The 19,344-nt window shown below is 38.6% G+C and overlaps 1 protein-coding gene across 2 annotated transcripts in view; it reads right to left on the reverse strand.

Moving 5' to 3' along the window:
* EP300 (E1A binding protein p300) overlaps positions 1-19,344 on the reverse strand; it is an 84,522-nt gene that overhangs the window by 12,969 nt on the left and 52,209 nt on the right. The window contains exons 11-22 of one of the 2 annotated variants that reach the window (XM_055328033.1): positions 16,626-16,703; positions 15,337-15,446; positions 13,619-13,762; positions 12,453-12,890; positions 11,040-11,219; positions 10,689-10,833; positions 8,541-8,659; positions 6,846-7,085; positions 5,940-6,028; positions 3,877-3,957; positions 1,820-1,876; positions 1,201-1,278 (exon numbers count right to left, since the gene is read on the reverse strand). In XM_055328033.1, the coding sequence (XP_055184008.1) occupies positions 1,201-1,278; positions 1,820-1,876; positions 3,877-3,957; positions 5,940-6,028; positions 6,846-7,085; positions 8,541-8,659; positions 10,689-10,833; positions 11,040-11,219; positions 12,453-12,890; positions 13,619-13,762; positions 15,337-15,446; positions 16,626-16,703 (1,759 nt within the window). The remainder of the gene's footprint in view (positions 1-1,200; positions 1,279-1,819; positions 1,877-3,876; positions 3,958-5,939; positions 6,029-6,845; positions 7,086-8,540; positions 8,660-10,688; positions 10,834-11,039; positions 11,220-12,452; positions 12,891-13,618; positions 13,763-15,336; positions 15,447-16,625; positions 16,704-19,344) is intronic. The other variant, XM_055328034.1, reaches the window with a different exon arrangement.

The raw sequence follows: 19,344 nt of genomic DNA on the forward strand, positions 1-19,344 counted from the left end.
CATCAACAATCAAAGTAAAGAACAAAAGACAGTGTCAAGATCCCATCTTTTTTTTTTTTTTCCAGTTTTTTTTTTTTCAGTTATTGATTTAAGTAGTCTCTACCCGCAACGTGGGGCTCAAACTCATGACCCAGAGGTTAAGAGTCACATGCTCTTCCAACTGACTAGCCAGGCACCCTCAGGTCCCATCTTAACAAATCACTTCATGCACAGACATCCCCAACCTTGGAACAGAATTATGATCAACCCCATTCCTAGAAAGTGAAAGGAGATACATAGTAGTAGAGAAGTTTCACAATGGACAAAAGTCCACTTACTTCTGTCAAAAAGTCCACTTACTTCTGTCAAAGTCTTTGATAATGTGCAGTTTAAGTAAATATGTGGAGAATATTCAGAAACAGAACACAGGGCCCAGGAATAGCCTGTTTACTGAAATCTGTATGTAGTCATTTTTATGAAACTCTTTCACTGGACAATAGTCATGTAACTTACTGTCCATCCCCTCCAAAACTTCAAACCCTAACCCATTTTACCTTTTAGTAAACCATTCACAGCGTGACATTTTCTTAGAGGTAAGAACAGAGCTGCCCCACGGACACCCTCCATATCTTCCAATTTTCCTACTATAGCCTATTTAAGTGTTAAAAATATGGCAAATTTAATTCCTTCTAACACCTCTTTACTAGTTTCTAGGTGCTAGAGATTTCTTAGCTCTACTGATAAATCTTTCAAAAATACTTACTTTTGATGTGTAACGATTATGAAAGAATTTTAAAAAACAGAATAAAATATTTGTATATATATTAAAACCAGGCATGCAAATTAAGAGAAAGACCTGTATTTTGGGATGCTAGCTTACTTAATGTTTTATTTATTTAAAGATTTTATTTATTTATTCATGAGACACAGAGAGAGGTAAAAACATAGGCAGAGGGAGAAAGCAGTCTCCCTGTGGGGAACCCAATGTGGCACTCAATCCCAGGACCTAGGATCACAACCTGAGCCGAAGGCAGATGCTCAATAACTGAGCCGCAGAGATGTCCCTTATTTAATGTTTTAAAAAAGGAACTTTATTTCTTCCCAATCTTAGAACAATTTTTAGAGAGAGTACTCTGAAAATATAATAAAATCATTGCAAAGACAGAAACTTGCTAAAATTCATGATGATGAAAAAGTCTAGAAAAAATCCTAATGCCTCACCCAGATGGCCAGATGATTTCATGATGAAGGACACAGATCTGATGCATCTTTCTTCCACACTCTGTACATTCAACAAACCTGGAATGAAAAGCCAAAAAGTCAAGGTTAAAACAAAAACTTTAACCAAATCAAAACTTCCCAACATTTCCCGATTCCTGATAATTTAAAAGATAGCCAAGATCGCATCCAAAGAATGGAATTGTTTTTAAAAAGTGCAAGATCACTGTTGTTTAAATTTCCAAAGAAGTCTGGTGCCATCCTACCCATTCCAGGAGTGCCCAGAATATGGGCTAAGTTCAGCACTCTTAAGTGGCCTCACTACAAAGTAGTGGAGTATGAAGACGTTTGTAAATGAACAGGACAACAGGGATGGAACATAGGAAACAAGGACGGGACACATGACAATGAGCGGAGGTAGGCTAGGGCTTCACTTGGGCCCAAACTACCAGATAGATTTAGTGAAATATAAATATTAACTGTAATGCAGACTTTCACATTTTTGCCATTCATGTTGCACGTATTTTGTGTAGATTTATGCTGAAATTCCACTTGTAATGCAAACAAAGAGAATGAAACAAAGAGGTAAAATCAAAGTATATATTCAATGGGAACTACTTACAGTTCGGGATCCAGTGTGTCATTTTTTCTCTTGGAAAATTGTTCTTTATTTATTGTACTATGGAGAAAAGAGGAACACAATGAGAAAAGGAGATATGGAAAGATGAGCAATCTGACTACTATTCTAACCAAGGGAACAACTCTTGTAAAAGTGGATTATGTAAATCTTCTAAGATACTGAGGATACATTAAACAGCCATTCCTGGCTCCCCCAAAAATGTATATTTACATAAAGGAATGCCTATGTTTTTGGAATGGACTTTATAATAAATCTATTTTCCCATATAGATTTAATGGAGATATATTAAATGGAGATCTATTAAATGGAGAACCCAGGACCTCAACAACTGGAAACATGAGTTTGTGCTTTTTAAAATCTTATTACTTTTAGTATTAGATATTTATACTTTTTTTCTTTATTAAAGATTTTATTTTTTAAAAGTAATCTCTATACCCAACATGGGGCTTGAACTCACTACCTCGAGGGTCAACTGTCCCACACTCTACTAAGTGAGACAGCCAGGTGCCTCTAATATTTATACCTTTTAATAGTTTAATGTTCCTAGACTGAGCTATGAAAGATGGTGTATAGGAAGGAGCTAAACCACTATTTAAAAAATACTAATTTCTTAGGACAGTCTAGTCAAAGATTTTATATTTAAAAATATGTATTTCAGGTTATTTATAGTTACCCAGAAAGGTAATTTTATAAAGAGTAAAAATTATTTTGTAATATTAATTTTAAAACTTTCACATGGCCTCTTATCCCGAAACCTAGCCTCACACATTGCTAATAGCCTCACAAATACAGAAACTAACACCTTAACCTTCTCTGCCTAGAATAAACTTCAGGAGGCCCAACTATGGCTACTGTGACATCTCCATATCTGAAGACCAGCAAGCAAAGCCCAGGGAGCTTTTCAGTAATGCCAACTCTCAGGCCCACTTCTAATTCTGCAGAATTGGAAGGGGGTCTCTATAGTCTTCAGTGTAAGAGATGTACTGTCCTAAGGTTTAGATCTTGTGGCATGCCACTCAACCGCACCAGTGTTAAGGCTGTCTTCCTTTCCTGACATTAGGGGAACCTAGTTAAGAGCCTGATTCAGCCTAGGGTCAGAAATCGCCTTAAGGCTCAAGGGAACCCAACATTAACTCCTCAGACCAGCACTCTACTCTACTCCATTGTATTTCAATGGTGACCGATGGAAAAGTGCAACCTCAAGACTTCATTTGGAAAAAATTAACCATTTCCCCCAGAAGCCCTATTTTTTTTTTATTAGTAGTGTAACAATTCTACACTTTCTAGAATGTTCTTAACTGCATGTTTATTATAGGTTAAAACAGGAAAGGAGCTGAAGAATATTAAAAGCACACCAAATAGTTCTTCTTTCTTCCTAAACAGTAAACACCTGATGAAAAAGTGTCTAACTACATCGTAGCAATCAGAAAAACTATTAGCCAATTTAGGCTATGTTTGAAAATTTGACCTGGCATTCACCCTACAGCAAGAGCTTGTGAGACTGCAAAAGCCCAACTAAGTCTCTGTCTTGTAGGTCACTCTAATAAGTGCTGAAACCCCTAATATGAAATGATACTCAACAATTATAGTGATTTCAATTACTGTTAACCTACAGGAGAAGGCTGTAGTTATTTGTTCAATTCCCCTCAAACTTAAAAAACAGTTAATAACAAAGTTATTAACTTGCACTATAGCCTTTCAATTTTTAGGAGAAAAGCTGACTGCTCACAGAAGAACTATCTGAAATGAGCATCCAGTGTTGATACGATTCCTACACTTATGTTGACAAAACTTTCTGCTGTGACAGAAATGTTCTTTTTCTGTGCTGACCAACATGGCAGCTATGATCAACAGATGTCTACTGAGCAGGTGAAATGTGAATTTTTATTTCCTTTTAATGAATTTGTATTTAAATAATTTGTCAGATGTGGCTAATAGCTATTACACTGGTAGTGTAATCTAAGATCACTTAGAAGCTTAAGCATAATCACTTCACAACAAACCAAGACAGTACTTTCCAAAATAATGCAGTTACTTACGTTTGAGGCTGGGAAGGGTCATCCCCCAAAGAAACGCTCTCCCCTTGGATTTCATTGAAACACTTCTCACAGAAATGATACCTGTCGGCAAGAAGGCCATACTGGGGTGAACTGTTCCGTTCACACAACACAGCCCAAGCCAAGCAACGAAGCCACCAATCACAGCAGGCCAAGGAGGGGGACGGGAGCAGAGAGCAGGTCATCAACGGCGACAAGGACATTCAATGATGCAGATTTATGGGCCCCACAGTTTGGGTTTGTTTTTTGTTTTTTTTGTTTTTTGTTTTTTGTTTTTTGCAATCAAAGCCAAGTGCAGACAACGACAAGCATGAGGGAGAAAAAAAAAACACAAAACAAACGAAGAAATGAGGGATTGCAGGACAACAAAAAACATAAAAGCAAGACAAGACAACACAAAGCAGAAAGCCAAGGCAAAGCACAGATTAGCATTAAATATCTCAAATGGGATCACAAGTAGCAAATGATTACAGCAAATAAAACAAAAAAGTTTCACTTACATAGACCTACAAACTTTCATTTTAGTAATTAATGCTACTTGATGCAAATAATCAAAAGGAAGAAGGATAAATATACCGGAGAGAGAGAAGAATTGCTGCTCTTACTGAAACAGCAATCACACACTTCTCCCCATTGCCAACAACAAAATAGATCATAAAAAATCCACTATGGATACAGAACTAGGAAGCAATCACCTAAAAACAACCTGGATTGAAAAAAAACACACAAAATTTCTCTTTGATCTTAAGAGATAACTTGAAAAAATTTGTTTTTCCAGTGAAAAATCTGCTCAATGCTTAAATACTGATTTCTGCCATCAACTGACAGTTTAAAAGGCAAAAGAAAAGCAGTGGTGTGTGCAGGCACAATGATTACATGTTCCTTAGGTATAAAGATTACAAACACTGGAGACTGATGTTAAAAATACAAAAATGGTATAAATGTCAAGACTGCAGCATGAGAAAAGTTTCATGCCAATTGTTACATGTTTTTTTAACGTAAGCGCTTTTAACAACCGGAGATTCACTTTTCCTAGGTATTAAGAGTGATAAACTGTGGATTCTAATGATTACAACAAAGCATTAGAAGAGTACACCTAACTTTTTGTAAACAAAAAGTTTAAGTGACTTTTTCAAAGCTAGAAATGCAACTGCAGCACACAAGTTCAGCAAAAACCACCACCATGGGCTTGGTTTTATTAAAGTATATTAACTGCCCACCCTTGTTTATGAGTGTCTCAGCCCCAAGTAAACATCCTCACAAGTCATACTGTAGGCTGATTACTGAAAATAGGAGACAGATCATGGTTAAGATAGATTAATGAATGCCACCTGTGTGATTACAGCCATTGTTTGGTCAGGAGAAAATAAGGCAGAGTGCCTAATATATTAAAACTCTAACAACTACTGTCATATTCAAGTCTTTTTAAGTAATAGTCTGGTGCAGACCTATTTTTGGAGATGATCCTTATTTGCTTAACAAAGGCAAAGCAAAAACTCTTAAATCCTCTGTTTTCATATGCTCTGAGAAGAATGACTTAGGGATAGGCTGCACACAAAAATGGAACATTTCCCAAAATGTTCCGTGAGACAGCTAACAGACTTTTGGTTAAAAGTTTTTTGGATAGTTTTTGGGATGGAGACGGACAGCAGCCAATCTCATGACAATAAAAGATTAATTTGTTTAAAAATTTTTCTCAGTGTGCTTTAGACTGTGTGGTAAGCTGTTAAAAGACAGGAGAAAGAGAAGTGGGGGCTGGGTGTAATCCCATCTATGCCACCAACTCAACAAAGGTGCTTAATCTCCCAAGGACTTGGGCTCCTAGCTTATAAAAACAAGGGGCCAGACAACTGACAAGGCTACGTTCTGCTAGAAAACTGCACTGATCCTGCAAATGAAAGCAAAATGCTAAGACCAGAACTTGTGCTCTACAGTTGTTTTCAAGCAAGGTACACGAACCATGAATGTATGTGTGCTGGTCCTTCCGCATGCAGTCCCTGGACACACGGATTTGAGGACCACGATCCACACATGGTCGTGCTTACCTGTTCTGGTAACTGTAGTAAGTGGCATCTCGAGGGATTGTGCATAACTGTTTGCCATAGCAACAGAGTGTCTGTGGAGAAAACTCCAACTGCAATAGAAACCATTTGTTAAATACTACACAGTCCTGAAAAACAAGCTAGAATATTCTTAATGGTAAATCAAATAAAATTCTTAGTTCTCATTTATATAATGGGCTAATTCAGTTTCTAAGAGCACACACAGAACTAAAACCATTTTGGTTTACAGTGACAATCACTTATCCACAGGCAAAGACCACTAGTGGGTGCCTATGATCCTGGATGGTACCAAACCCTAGATCATGTTTATTCCTATACATACCTACTTATGGTAAAGTTAACTTCTAAACTGGGAATAGCAAGAGATTAAGAACTAGTAATAAAATAGAATAATTATAACAATATAATGTAATAAGTTCTGTGATTATGGCCTCTCTCAAAATATCACTATACTATACCACCCTTTTTGTGATAATAGATGATATGGTGCCTAGGTCATGAGATTAAGTGTAGTGAATGATGTAGGTATTGTAACATAGCACGAAGGCTATTGACCTTTTGCCAATATGTCAGAAGGCAAATCATGTGTTTTCCGATCATGTTTGACGGAAACCCACAGATGAGGGACGACTATACTGTATGAGCTCACCAACTCTAAGGTGAGATTAGCAGTTATGTTCTTCAACCACTAAGCAAAAAAACTCCACAGGACTAGACAAGCTCCATGTGAACTGGTATGCACAGGAAAACCAATACATGCCAGGGGCACTGTGTACCCACAGGTGGAAAAGATCTAAAGTCCTACTCCAGACGAGTTCACAATCTGATGATTCAGGATTCTAATTAGTCAAGTTTTTAGTAGTTCTTATCTGTGCAAAAATTCCTTACCTTTCTGCCACAGCAATATCCAAGGCTTTGCATTACTGGGTCAATTTCTTGTTCAAAGACCTCAGACAGCTTGGAGCAGTATTTGTATACCCGTGATGTCTTTCGATTATACAACCAGGCATTGTTGAACATAAGCCAAATGTCATCCACATACTGCCAGGGCTCCTGATACTGTCCAGTGTCTAACTTTCTCTTGATGGTAGAAAGGTCCATGGGGCTCTTCACAATATCAAAGTAATCCTAGAAGGTAAGTGACACCAAGCAACATTATCCCAAAGTCTTAATATATTTTAAGGAAGATGGTGTGTCTTCCTATTATCATCATTAGTTTTCCAGGAAAGCTGGGTCTTTGATCTGACTGTATGTCCAAGAAATTGACTGATTTTCATCACTTTAAAAAAAAAAAAAGGTTTGAGAGAGAGAGCATAAGAGCACACGAGTGAGTATGTTAACTGGGAGAGGGACAGTGGCAGGAGAAAATTCTCAGGTAGACTCCCTGCTGAGCACAAGCCACACAGGGGGCTGGATCCCAGGACCCAAGCAGAAATCAAGACTTGGCCACTCAACTGACTGAGCCACCCAGGCACCCTCATTATTTCTTTAAATTACTAGTCTACAGAGATATGAAGCAGCTCAAAGAGCAGAAATAAGAGCTACTGTGTAGACTTTTCAGACAGTAAGCTAATCATCTACTGAAACCCCAGATACTTTACCATAGTGTACATGCGATCCATTTAAAGACTAAGAAGTCATACAGCACTCAACATTTTAGTACTAAAAAGGGCCTACTGATGAGAAAACTAAGCCTAGTGAACATCAGAGATCTAAGGCCACAGAAAAATATAGTAAAAAAAAGTTCCTAATGGAGTGTGCCTCTGTAAACACTCCAGTGCCTTATCCAATACCACTTGGAAGCCTCAAGTGAAATCTGCCAGCAGCCTGGTGTATAAAGGCAACTTTATTTTTTATTGTAAAAGATTTCACTTATTTACTCATGAGAGACACACAGAGAGAGGGGCAGAAGAAGCAGGCTCCCTCTGGGGAGCTTCATGCAGGACTTGATCACAGGACTTCAGGCTCACGAACTGAGCCAAAGGCAGACACTCACCCACTGAGCCACCCAGGCATCCCTAAAGGCAACTTTAGAAACAGATGAAGCTAATTTGGTCCATCTTGTCTACCAAGTAAATAAACCCTAGGACCTAGTAATCCCACCCCTTGGTATATACCCCAAAGAAACAAAATATAGACCTCAAACCCTTGAGGTATTTTGTACCTTGAGGTAAAATGGAATATTGCTGGGCCATAAAAATGAATGAAGTACACTAGTTCATGCTGTAATATGGATGAACCTTGAAAGAAGTCAGTCCTAAAGAATCACATACTATTTAATTCTATTTAATGAAACGTCCAGAATGAACAAATCCATAGAGATAAAAGTAGACTAGTGGTTGGATGAGGGAGGAAATGGGAATGACTGCTTATGGACATGAGAATTCTTTTGGGGGTGATGAAAATGATCCAAAATTGTCTGGTGATATTTGCACAATTCTGTTAATACACAAAAAGCATTAAACTAGTTTAAATGGGTGTCCTCGATAACATGTGAATTAATCTGAATGAAGCTAACAACAACAACAACAAAAATAACAAACCACCACCACAACAAAAACAAAAGTACCACCACATACTTACAGGGATTCCTAGAAGTTGAGGGTCCACAGGCTGACGAAAGGGAAGGGATTCTGGATCCTGTCGGTAAAGTGCCTCCAATGTTGGCATCAGTGCCTGTCGTAACTCTTCTGGCTTGAAAACTTAAGAGCACATTTGAAATTAGTTTTCAGCTAAGCAAAAGAAGAAAATGCTCAATGTAAAACTATAAAATTATCTCATGAACCACAAAACAAGATCTGCCTACACTGTCTCCATGGAGGTATCACTTAAGACACACTTTTATTTGTTTGTTTATATTTTATTTATTTATTGATAAGACAGAGAAAGAGAGAGGCAGAGACACAGGCAGAGGGAGAAGCAGGTTCCATGCAGGAAGCCCGACGTGAGACTCCATCCCGCGATTCCAGAATCATGCCCTGGGCGGAAGGCAGTGCTAAACCGCTGAGCCGCCCATGCTGCCCCACGCTATTATTTCTAATTCCTGGTCTGTCTCATAATGACTTTAGAACACCAGGTCTAGTCAGTTTTAAACATCCTTCATGGCTCAGCTAATTTTTCAGAAATTCATTCAAGATAAAATTCAGTTAAGATTCAGTCTTGACCAAGTAGAAACAGAATCCTAAACATTCCATAAATTTATGAAGAAACTTGTCAAAAAAACATTCTAGGGGTGGGGGAGATACTGTCAAACACGAATAGAAAAAAGTCCTCATTAATAAGAACAGTATTTAACAAGTCAGAAATTAGACCTGGTATTGTCCTAATGCTAAAGCAATCAGAACCCCTGAAGAGAAGAGTCCTTCATTAAATTTAGCATGGTGTTTTAGAGCTAAGGAAGAGGACATATTATCTTAATGGCAAATGTCAGGTTTAAGTCTAATGTCAGGTTTAAGTCTAAACAAAGAGAGAACTAAATTGTTATTGCTGAAACAATGGACTCAGTTGACCAAATTTCATTCCAGTGTGTTCTTAATATGTTTCCTAAAGGTCAGGAAAGAATTGCTAGTGTATCCCAAATGGAATTAATTTTAGCTATTATTTAAGAAGCTATACATTAAGGTTTTGGCAGTTTTGAGCTTTAAAACACTCTCAGCAGAGGCTTGTTATTCTATTTATAAATTAATTTTTATCTTCAGGAAGGGTATTTGTTAGTACTTTATTGTTCACTTCATGGTGTGGATGACCATGGGGGAAAAAAAAAAGAACAGATGGGCAAGGATACTTTGTTTTTCATATCTGATTATACTAATAAGAAACAAAATTTGAATTTGTGAAATTAGCTATTTACAAGACAGATTCCTAGTAAGATTAGGTTTCTTGCGGCCTATATTAAAATGACACCTCAATTATAGAAACCTCATTTAAATGCAAATTTTTTTTTTAACCTCAACATTTTAAACTGCATTATATTTAACGGAACACCTTTATATATACCATCTTTAGGAGCCAGCACACTCCTCCCTTGAGAGAAGTCCTACCTGTGCCACAAATGCATCACTAGAGTCACAAGAAGTTCTAGTCCCAACCTAGTTGGTAAGTCAATTTTTGTGGGAATTAAACAACTAATGAGAGTTTAACACTCTGTATTAAGCAGAGCTGCTTGCTCGACTGGATTCATTAATATTTAAGAGTTGGTTGGGAGCAGACTCTGAATCAGCCTGCCTGGGCTCATTGATGAGATTAGTAATAAGCTGGGACAAGCTACTTAACTGTGCTGAGCATGAGGTTTTCCCTGCCTATAAAACAGGGACCAGTAACTAGAGTTGTTGTTCAGTTAGATGAGACAATGCAAGCGGCAATGCCTAGTGGGCAGGAGGTTAACCATAAACAGTACTATTATCACTGCTAATATTTCCTGCATTTGAGTTAAGGATATGTAACAATTTTTCTCCTCTGAAAAAAAGATAATTTTGAGGAGTTGTTAACCACCCAACCCTGAAGAAATCATGGGCATAACTGACCCAATGACTGCAGGAAGGAAATTGACCTATAAAAAAGAAACAGTCTTCTCCAACATTAGTATAACTAAGATATCAAGCCAAAAGGACACTAAGCTTAATGAAATCACATTAAAGTCAATTTCTAAAACCTAAGAAGCCTGATCCCATTCTACTCAAAGTTTTCTTTTTTTCCCCTAGCCTCTAGGAACAGAGAGCCTAAGAGACCTACTCTTCTTCTTTGACTGTCCTGGGGCTGGAGAAGACTGGGTAGCTGAAGTACTTGGCTGGTCTTCCTCCTCTTTTGTTTCAGTTTTTAATTCAGTGCCTCTTTCTTCTGTTTCTGTAGGTTCCATTTTACAGTCCTCTGCTTTAGTCTGAAAGACAAGGACAACATTTTTAGTATTCCAAAGACTTGCCACCAGAAAGCAACAAGATCATTATCTTATTTACTCTGTCCTGTGGACATATCTAAAGACCCTTCCTCATGTGGAAATCAATGAAATGAGACCTAATTATCAGAATGCTAAACTGGTTCCTAGACTGAGGTCCTAACCAACAGCAGTCCTTGCCCTGCTCTCACCTCTGGAATATCCTCTGGCTGAGTATCTGCTGGTTCTGGTGGATCCACTTCCATCTTAGCCTCCATTTTCACTTCCTGTGAAGGCTGCTTCTCAGGAATGGTCTGAGAATTGACTTCTGTGCTACTAGTGGATGGAGGGTTTGATACCTGCCCTTCAATGCTTACAGCTGGCTGGGAAAGCTGGGCAGAAAAAGGGAAAAAACAAAAAGTTTGCCAATGATACAACCAGAGTTTAAGCTCCACAATAGGACAGCATCATTTACCCTCTATCTCTGGACTTGAATCATTATATTCATTTATTGTGCTTTCTCATACTTGGACTATTTCATGTCCTTGAAGTAAACTGTGCTTCAGCACAGGAGCTTGAGGACTTGCAAACACTGGCTGGCTGACTATACACAGGAAAGACAGCCAGTTTCTGCACTAGCTGTGTGCAATGTGTGAGGGGTGGGGTCTTAGAGATGACTGCCTCAGAGGAGAAACAAAGAAAATAAGGATTGACTAAGTTTCTGATGGGAAAAGCTGCAAATGTATAGAAAAAGTAGAGAGCATATAATGAACTCCCACACTGAGTAACTGTTTTGAATCATGACATTCTAATGGGATAACTAGCAATCTCTTTTTCCTAAGTCATCCGATAAGAAACCTCATGAGTAGCTAGTATTTTTAGGAACTACCCTAAACACAAAAGTTTCCTTTCTGCACTCTATTTCTTGCGTATCAGAGGCTGGGATGAACCAGTTGCTAACTTATGATGTTTTATGAAGTAGCTATTGACTCAAGGGATTTCTCTGTTCACCAACATGACACAGAAATAAAATATAAGTGAGCAAATAAAAAGTCCTGAGCCTTGACATAGAGAATTCTATTGAGAATTCTATTAGTAAGGATGCAACTATTAGATGTGAACTTGGATTTCTCCTATGTACATAATGAGCCTCTCACAAGGAAGCTACTGACTGTTCCAGGCCTATACTTTTCTCATCTTAGGTCCTGATTTTCAACCTTAGGACCACAGTCATTCATAAACCTATAGTTTTCTTCATTCACTCTCAAGTATTCCACAGCTCAGTTTGAAAGAAATTATACATAAATGGAAAATTTACGTGGTGTACTAAACATACTATGGATTCTTACCCCTTGTCACCCTGCTTATATGCCTTCAAGTCTCAGAACACAATTCAAAAGATACGATGGTCAGTATCAGACCTAAACAGAATCTTTGAGCTCCCTCTATGCTAGGTACTATAATGGGAAGAAAGAATAGGAAGGAAAGGAAAGTCCCTAACTACAAAGAGATTCTAGTTTAACTGGGGAGACAACACAATATAGAACAGAACTGGCATATAAATAATCTAACATTACAGTACAATTTGAAAAGATTCCCCCAAACCCAAGTAAGTCTGTGCTTACTGGAGTTGCAGGCTGCGGGGGCAGCAGCGGCGCCGTCGGGGTGGGAACAGACGCTGCTGTACTCTGCTGTGAGAGAGGCTGCTGCTGTGGCTGGTCAGCTGAAGGAGCAGGAGGAAGTGAAGGCTGAACTTGAGGAGGAAGCTGCGTTGGTGGTGGTGTGGGTGTCTGCCTTGGAGGTGGATGTAAAGCTTGGGTTTGTGGCCCAGGTGGCATGGCTGGAGGTGTAGGAACAGGGGCTGGAATTGCTGTTGCTGGTGGCTGCTGAGCCCCTATGCTTGGGGGAGTGTGGTGAGGCGTGGGGGTGCGACTAGGTACCGGGGAGGGTGAATTCTGATGCAGAGCTGATTGAGGAAGAGGGGGACAGTGAATGTGGCTCCCTTGAGACCCTGGTGGCATTATAGGAGAGTTCACGGGGCAGGAAGAACTGGACATTTGTGCCTGTGTAATGAGAAACAGAATAAGATGGCAATTCAGAACACAAAAGAAATATTTACACAGCCAGACTATATGCAATATGCTTCCTTTTCAAAATGTGTCAAATATCCTGTTATTGGGGGCATAGCTTCAGAAAAAAAGTTCACCAGAATGGCTTCAGCCACTGCAGGGGCACAGGACAGTGGAGAACACAGTATTTTCTGCCTGGCTTTGCTCTCTTGAGCCACAGTTTGTTCTTCTGCACTATAGCTCTTAAGATTTCATTTTAGGAAGCATTCAATACTATAAAAAAATGGTTACAACTATCAATTTAATCTCTTTCCTAGTTTGTAACAATTAGCAGCACTGCTATGTCACAAAATAATCTCTTCATGTTCAGAGTACCATTATGTCCGTAACTGCTCTTTTTACCTTTTTTTAAAAGATCTTATTTATTCATTCATGAGAGACACACCAGGAGAGGCAGAGATATAGGCAGAGGGAGAAGCAGGCTCTCTGCAGTGAGCCCAATGTGGGACTCAATCCCAAGACCCTGGGATCATGACCTGAACCAAAGGCAGACACTCAACCAGGCATCCTTTCCAATAACTGCTCTTATTAAAACTTAAAAATCATCTATTTTCACCGATTATTTGCTGCCACTTTTTCCTGTAAAAACCTGTATCGAGAGACATTTAAAAATCACAAAAACAAGTAAACAAAACGAAACAAAACCCATCTGTGAGACCTACTTGAGACACTGGTGCTTGGCCGCCAGTCGGAGCCAAAGGCATATTCGTTACATTCATCCCCTGTGTTGAGAACTGAGTCTGGGGAAGGAATTGGCTCTGGCTGGAAGGCTGCTGCATGCGAGGCCCATAGCCCATAGGCTGCGGCTGCATAGGGAAAGGAGAAAACAAAACAAAACAAAAAAACACATAACACAGAGCACCAATTGCTTCATTATGGTTATTCTACTATAGTTAGAATCACCAACTGCTCTAGCTCTGCTGAGGGGAAAGCAGGGTAGGAAAAGAAGAAAGCGTTCAACCCCTGGACTCTGATGCCAGGATTTATGCCCGACTCAAACCTACTCTAAAGCAATTCCAGGAGCTTATAGACAAACCAATTCTCCTGATACACAAATGCACCTGACAAGGTACAGAGATAACTGCTCTTTGCACACTGTTAAGTGACAGTGAACTACACCTTTATGAGGTCTGCTTATTTCATGATATTATAATAGCACAAACTGTAAGACTGTATACTTGGTACAATTAAAATCTTAAAAAAAAAGTTGTGGCTGAACTTGGTAGCATTCATGGTCCACAAATATTTGAGGATTGTTACATTTCTTTTTGGAGAGGGGTGAAAAAGTGTTTACTGTAGCTTTTATTAGCAAAAGTCAAAACTAGAAACAATCAACGTGTTCATCAATAACAAAAAATAAACACATTCTGGCACACTCACAAAATGGAATATTGGCAATAAAAGAACAAATTACTGCCATAATCAACAAAGTAGATCACATCAAAACCATTATGCTAAGCCAAAAAGGTTAAACACAAAAGTACATCTGAGTAATTCCACTTATATGAAGTTGAAAAACATGGTGATAGAACTCAAGGTATTGGTTGTCTAAAGGGGATAGGCACTGAGTAGAAGGGGACATGAGGGCACTCTCTAGTGGAATTGTACTTTATCTTGATGATTATTATATTTCATTTCTAAAATTATAGGCCTTTAACAGAGAAAGGAATTACAGAATACCAAAGGCCAAAAATTTCATAATCTAAGAAAGATAATTTATCTTATAAACATGGCAGTCTGCTGCCACGACACTATGCTAGACAACTCCCAAAATGGAGTTCTTAACTACATTGGATTATAACACATATACTTCAGAAACTTGGTTTTTCATTTAAAGCTGTAAACAGCTTTTATGCCACCATGTAAGTTCTGAAATGCTTATAGAGCATTCCAATTTACAAATGTACCATTATTTAACCATAATGAACCCCCTACTGTACATTCAGGATATGGCCTTTTTTCAAAATAGAGTATACACAAGATCCTTAACATGAATTTTCTCCAAATTACAGCCTTTTGGTACCTTAGTGATTATTTTGTAGGATAAATTTCTAAAAAACAATTTATAGGTAATAGAGATAGATGAAAATTAGGGATTATAGTATTTACTACCTAATTGTGGCATAAGGTTTTAGTTTTCTCCTACTCCACTTTAAAAAATCTAACTATTCTCATCTCTAAAATACATATATAATCATTTATCACATGTATAAGGGCCAAATACAATAGAATTACAGAAGAAAAATCAACCTTAAAGTTTAATCACTTATAGTTAGCTATTTAAACGACTGTAAGGTTCGTTTGTTGTTGACAAAGTAGAAACAAAAAGGATTTTTCAATGTTAGGTAAAGGCCAAGATGCCCAAAGATGTCAAACTTACTGGGTTGAGAGTTCCAGGCTGAGCTAACTGTCCATGGTGCTGAAGAGGAGAGGTTTGCCGGGGTCCAATTGGGGGCTGAGGCATACTCATCTGGCCAAACTGATTCAAACCTAGGAGTACAAAATTTTAGGTCTGAATACCTTCATGGAATTGGAGAGCTAGAATGAATTCTTATTCTGTAACATTTTATCAGGACAAATAAAGGAACCTTTTTTTGTGTGTGTGTTTTTTTAAAGATTTTATTTATTCATGAGAGACACAGAGAGAGAGAGGCAGAGACACAGGCAGAGGGAGAAGCAGGCTCCATGCAGGGAGCCTGATGCGGGACTCAATCCTGGGACCCCAAGATTACGCCCTGGGCCGAAGGCAGGCACCAAACTGCTAAGCCATCCAGGGATCCCCAAGGAACCTGCTTTTAACTGTGAATGAACTGGTTTCATTCTCAGCTACAAGGACACTTAATTAACACAAATTCTTGGAATAAAATTAATCTTGGCCAGTTATTTTTTAAAAATTATTTTTATCTTATTTTATAATTTTTTCAAGATTTTATTTATTTAACAGGGAGAGAGAGAGAGAACACAAGCAGGGGGAATGGCAGGGAGAGGGAGAAGCATGCTCCCCATTGAGCAGAGAGAGTATGATGCAGGCAGGGCTCGATTCCAGGACCCTGGGATCATGACCTGAGCTGAAGACATATGCTTAACCGCCTGAGCCACCCAGGTGTTCCTGGACCAGCTGTTTTTAAATGGATGCTTGATCATTTCATGGCTTTCTACCTGACCTGCCAGCCAACCTGTGCTCTATACCCCTCCTTCTCTCCCTTCCTCTCTCCTTGGGCTCTAACTCCAAAACGTGTTCTGATCTCGTAGGTTATCATGATACATGCTGCTGGCCTGAGGCAGGAATCAAGGTGGCAGGAATAATTTTGTAGTACACCAGAGACTATTTTTTTTTTAAGATTTTATTTATTTATTTACTAGAGACACAGAGAGAGGCAGAGACATAGGCAGAGGGAGAAGCAGACTCCCCACAGGGAGCCTGATGTGGGACTTGATCCCAGGACTCTGGGATCATGACCTGAGCCAAAGGCAGATCCTCAACCACTAAGCCACCCAGGCGCCCCAGAGACTGTTTTAAAAAGCCATGGTTGGGACACCTGGCTGGTGTCAGTAGAGCATGGCACTCTTGATTTCAGGGTCCCATATTGGGCATGGAGCTTACTTTAAAAACAACAACAACAACAACACCATGGTTAATTAAATACATGGATTTCTTTCATAACTTACCAGGCTGTGGAGTTATCCGAGGCATCATCTGGTTTGGCACACTGCCACGGATCATAGATGGGTCAGGAAGAGGGCCATCTAGGGTAGAACAGAGAAACGGTTACAAAGTCATTTTTTTTTTTTAAGATTTTATTTATATATTGGGGGGAGAGAGAGAGAGAGAGAGATCATGAGCAGGGAGGAAGGGTAGAGGGAGAAGCAGACTCCCCGCTTGCAGGGAGCCTGATAAAGAACTGGATCCTAAGACCCCAGAATCATGACCTAAGCCAAAGGTAGATGCTTAACTGACTGGGCCATCCAGAAGCCTGAATCTTTTTTCCCCCTTTTTTTAAAAAAAGATTTTATCCATTTATTTTTGAGAGAGACAAACCAAATGGCCACGGAGAAAGGTCAGAGAAGAGAAGCAGACTCCCCACTAAGCAGAGAGCCCAATGTGGGGCTCCATCCCAGGACCCTGGGATTTTGACCACAGCTGAAGGTAGATGCTCAACGGAATGAGACACCCAGGAGCCCCTAGAAAATCATCTTTCAGTCAGTGGCCCTTCCACTAAAAAATAATAATAATAAAAAGAGAAAGGAAAAGAAAAAAAAACCCACTAAAATATTTTTAGTAGCATCTTGAAAAATTTGGCCTATATCTATAAAGAATAAAGGTATACACTTAGGAACCTGAAGAAAATGTTATATTAGTTCTGGAATATAAGAAAAGCCTCCAAAGAGTTATAGTTATATAGTATATATAATATATATATTATTTAATTATATAATGTGTATATATATATATATATATAGTTATAGTATAAAATCTTTGCTTTCTTTCAGTGTTGACAGGAAAATAATGTAAAAATAATTTACATTTACATTTAAATGTAAATTAAAATAATTACATTTAAATAAAATACATTTAAATAATTACATTTAAATAAAATAATTACATTTACATTTAAATGTTTATGTACATTTAAAAAAGAGACAGAAAGGCTACTAGAGCATTTAATGTGCTACTGTTTGACTAGGCTGTATGCTTTGGTTAGTATAGCAGAACACCTTGAGGAGACAGCCACAGATTTTGTTCAGTGACCAAATCTGATTGTGTACCCTATTTGTTTTTATGTGCACAAACCCACTGTGAACAGTGACCTTAAATAATCCATGTTATACTGCTCTATATACCATGCACCTCTTGAATACAAAAGTAGAAATAATTCAAAAATGGTATCAAAATATACAGTCTGGCCCTTGAAGATTTGAACTCCACAAGTCCACTTACACATGGGTTTTTTTTTGGTAGATGTATATTTCTCAGGATTTTCTCAGTTTAATGTTTTTCTTTTCTCTGGCTTATTTTTTTTTTAATTTTTTATTTATGATAGTCACACACACACAGAGTGAAAGAGAGAGGGAGGCAGAGACACAGGCAGAGGGAGAAGCAGGCTCCACGCACCAGGAGCCCGACGTGGGATTCGATCCCGGGTCTCCAGGATCGCGCCCTGGGCCAAAGGCAGGCGCCAAACCGCTGTACCACCCAGGGATCCCTCTCTGGCTTATTTTAAGAATAGTTTTTAACACATTTAACATGCAAAATATGTGTTGTTTGTGTTTTCACTAAAGCTTCTGGTCAACAATTTAGGCTATTAATAATTAAATTGTGGGGGACCTCAAAAGCTGTTATGTGGATTTTTAACTGTGTTGAGGTCAGGGCCCCTAATTCCTGGGCTGTTCAAGGGTCAAAAGTATGTAAGTTCTAATGGTTTCTTGGATTATCCAGACATCCTCCAGCACAGTGCTTCCCAACCTTTTCCATATTACGGTGCAGAGAAAATACTTCTGTAGCACTCTGGGAAAAGACAGGATTGCTTGCAGTGACCTAACTCTAGCCTGGACACCCCCTGCTGACCCAAAGTGCTGTGTACTCAAGCTCACGTATCCTTGTGGCAGACCATGCTCTAAAGAGAGGCCTACTATCTTCAGACAACTCCGAATTCTGTCACTTCTGCAAGTGTGCTATACTAACTAGCAACAAAAATGATCATACAACTAAGTGGTTGAATGTAATTCAAGTAATTAAATCCACTAGGATTTTCCACTAATGTTGTGCTTATATAAAACTAAAACACACTCAAATGGAATACTGGAGAGAATTCTGAACATTTATTCATACACTCTTACACTTGTGCAAGACTTACAAAATTACGTGTATAACCTATGCTCACTACATAAAAATTAGAGAATATAAGACAGATAAACCTCTATAGTTTTAATCTTCCACATGTATTTGTATATGCTTTATGTAAAAGATTTTCACCTAATACATAAAGAATGTTTTTCCTGTAATATGGATAGGTATTGCAAGCTAAATGCCAGCAGGGACCAGACAAGGCAATTAGTATCAATGAGGAGGAAGGACTAGGCATCGGAAGCAACAGAAACAGGGAGTGATGGGGATGAAGTGAAGAAATCACAACTCTTATAATAAGCAGCCAATACTCTAGCTAGAGACTGTGGTACCCTTGTGGGTGAGATAGCCAAATCTGCTAGATACTTCCCTTCTTAAAGGAAACCAGAAATCCATATCCTAATGCAAATCTTTTCAAATATGTGAGACTAACCAAATGAAAAAACAAAAACCTAATTCTAGGTCTAGGCCTACATCTAGACCTAACACCTTCATTTACAACCATGATGCACATGTTGGTTTTTGTTGGCTAAATTGTATAAA

This window comes from Nyctereutes procyonoides, unplaced genomic scaffold (genome assembly GCF_905146905.1).
Source record: "Nyctereutes procyonoides isolate TBG_1078 unplaced genomic scaffold, NYPRO_anot_genome, whole genome shotgun sequence".
In the NCBI taxonomy this organism is placed as follows: Eukaryota; Metazoa; Chordata; class Mammalia; order Carnivora; family Canidae; genus Nyctereutes; species Nyctereutes procyonoides.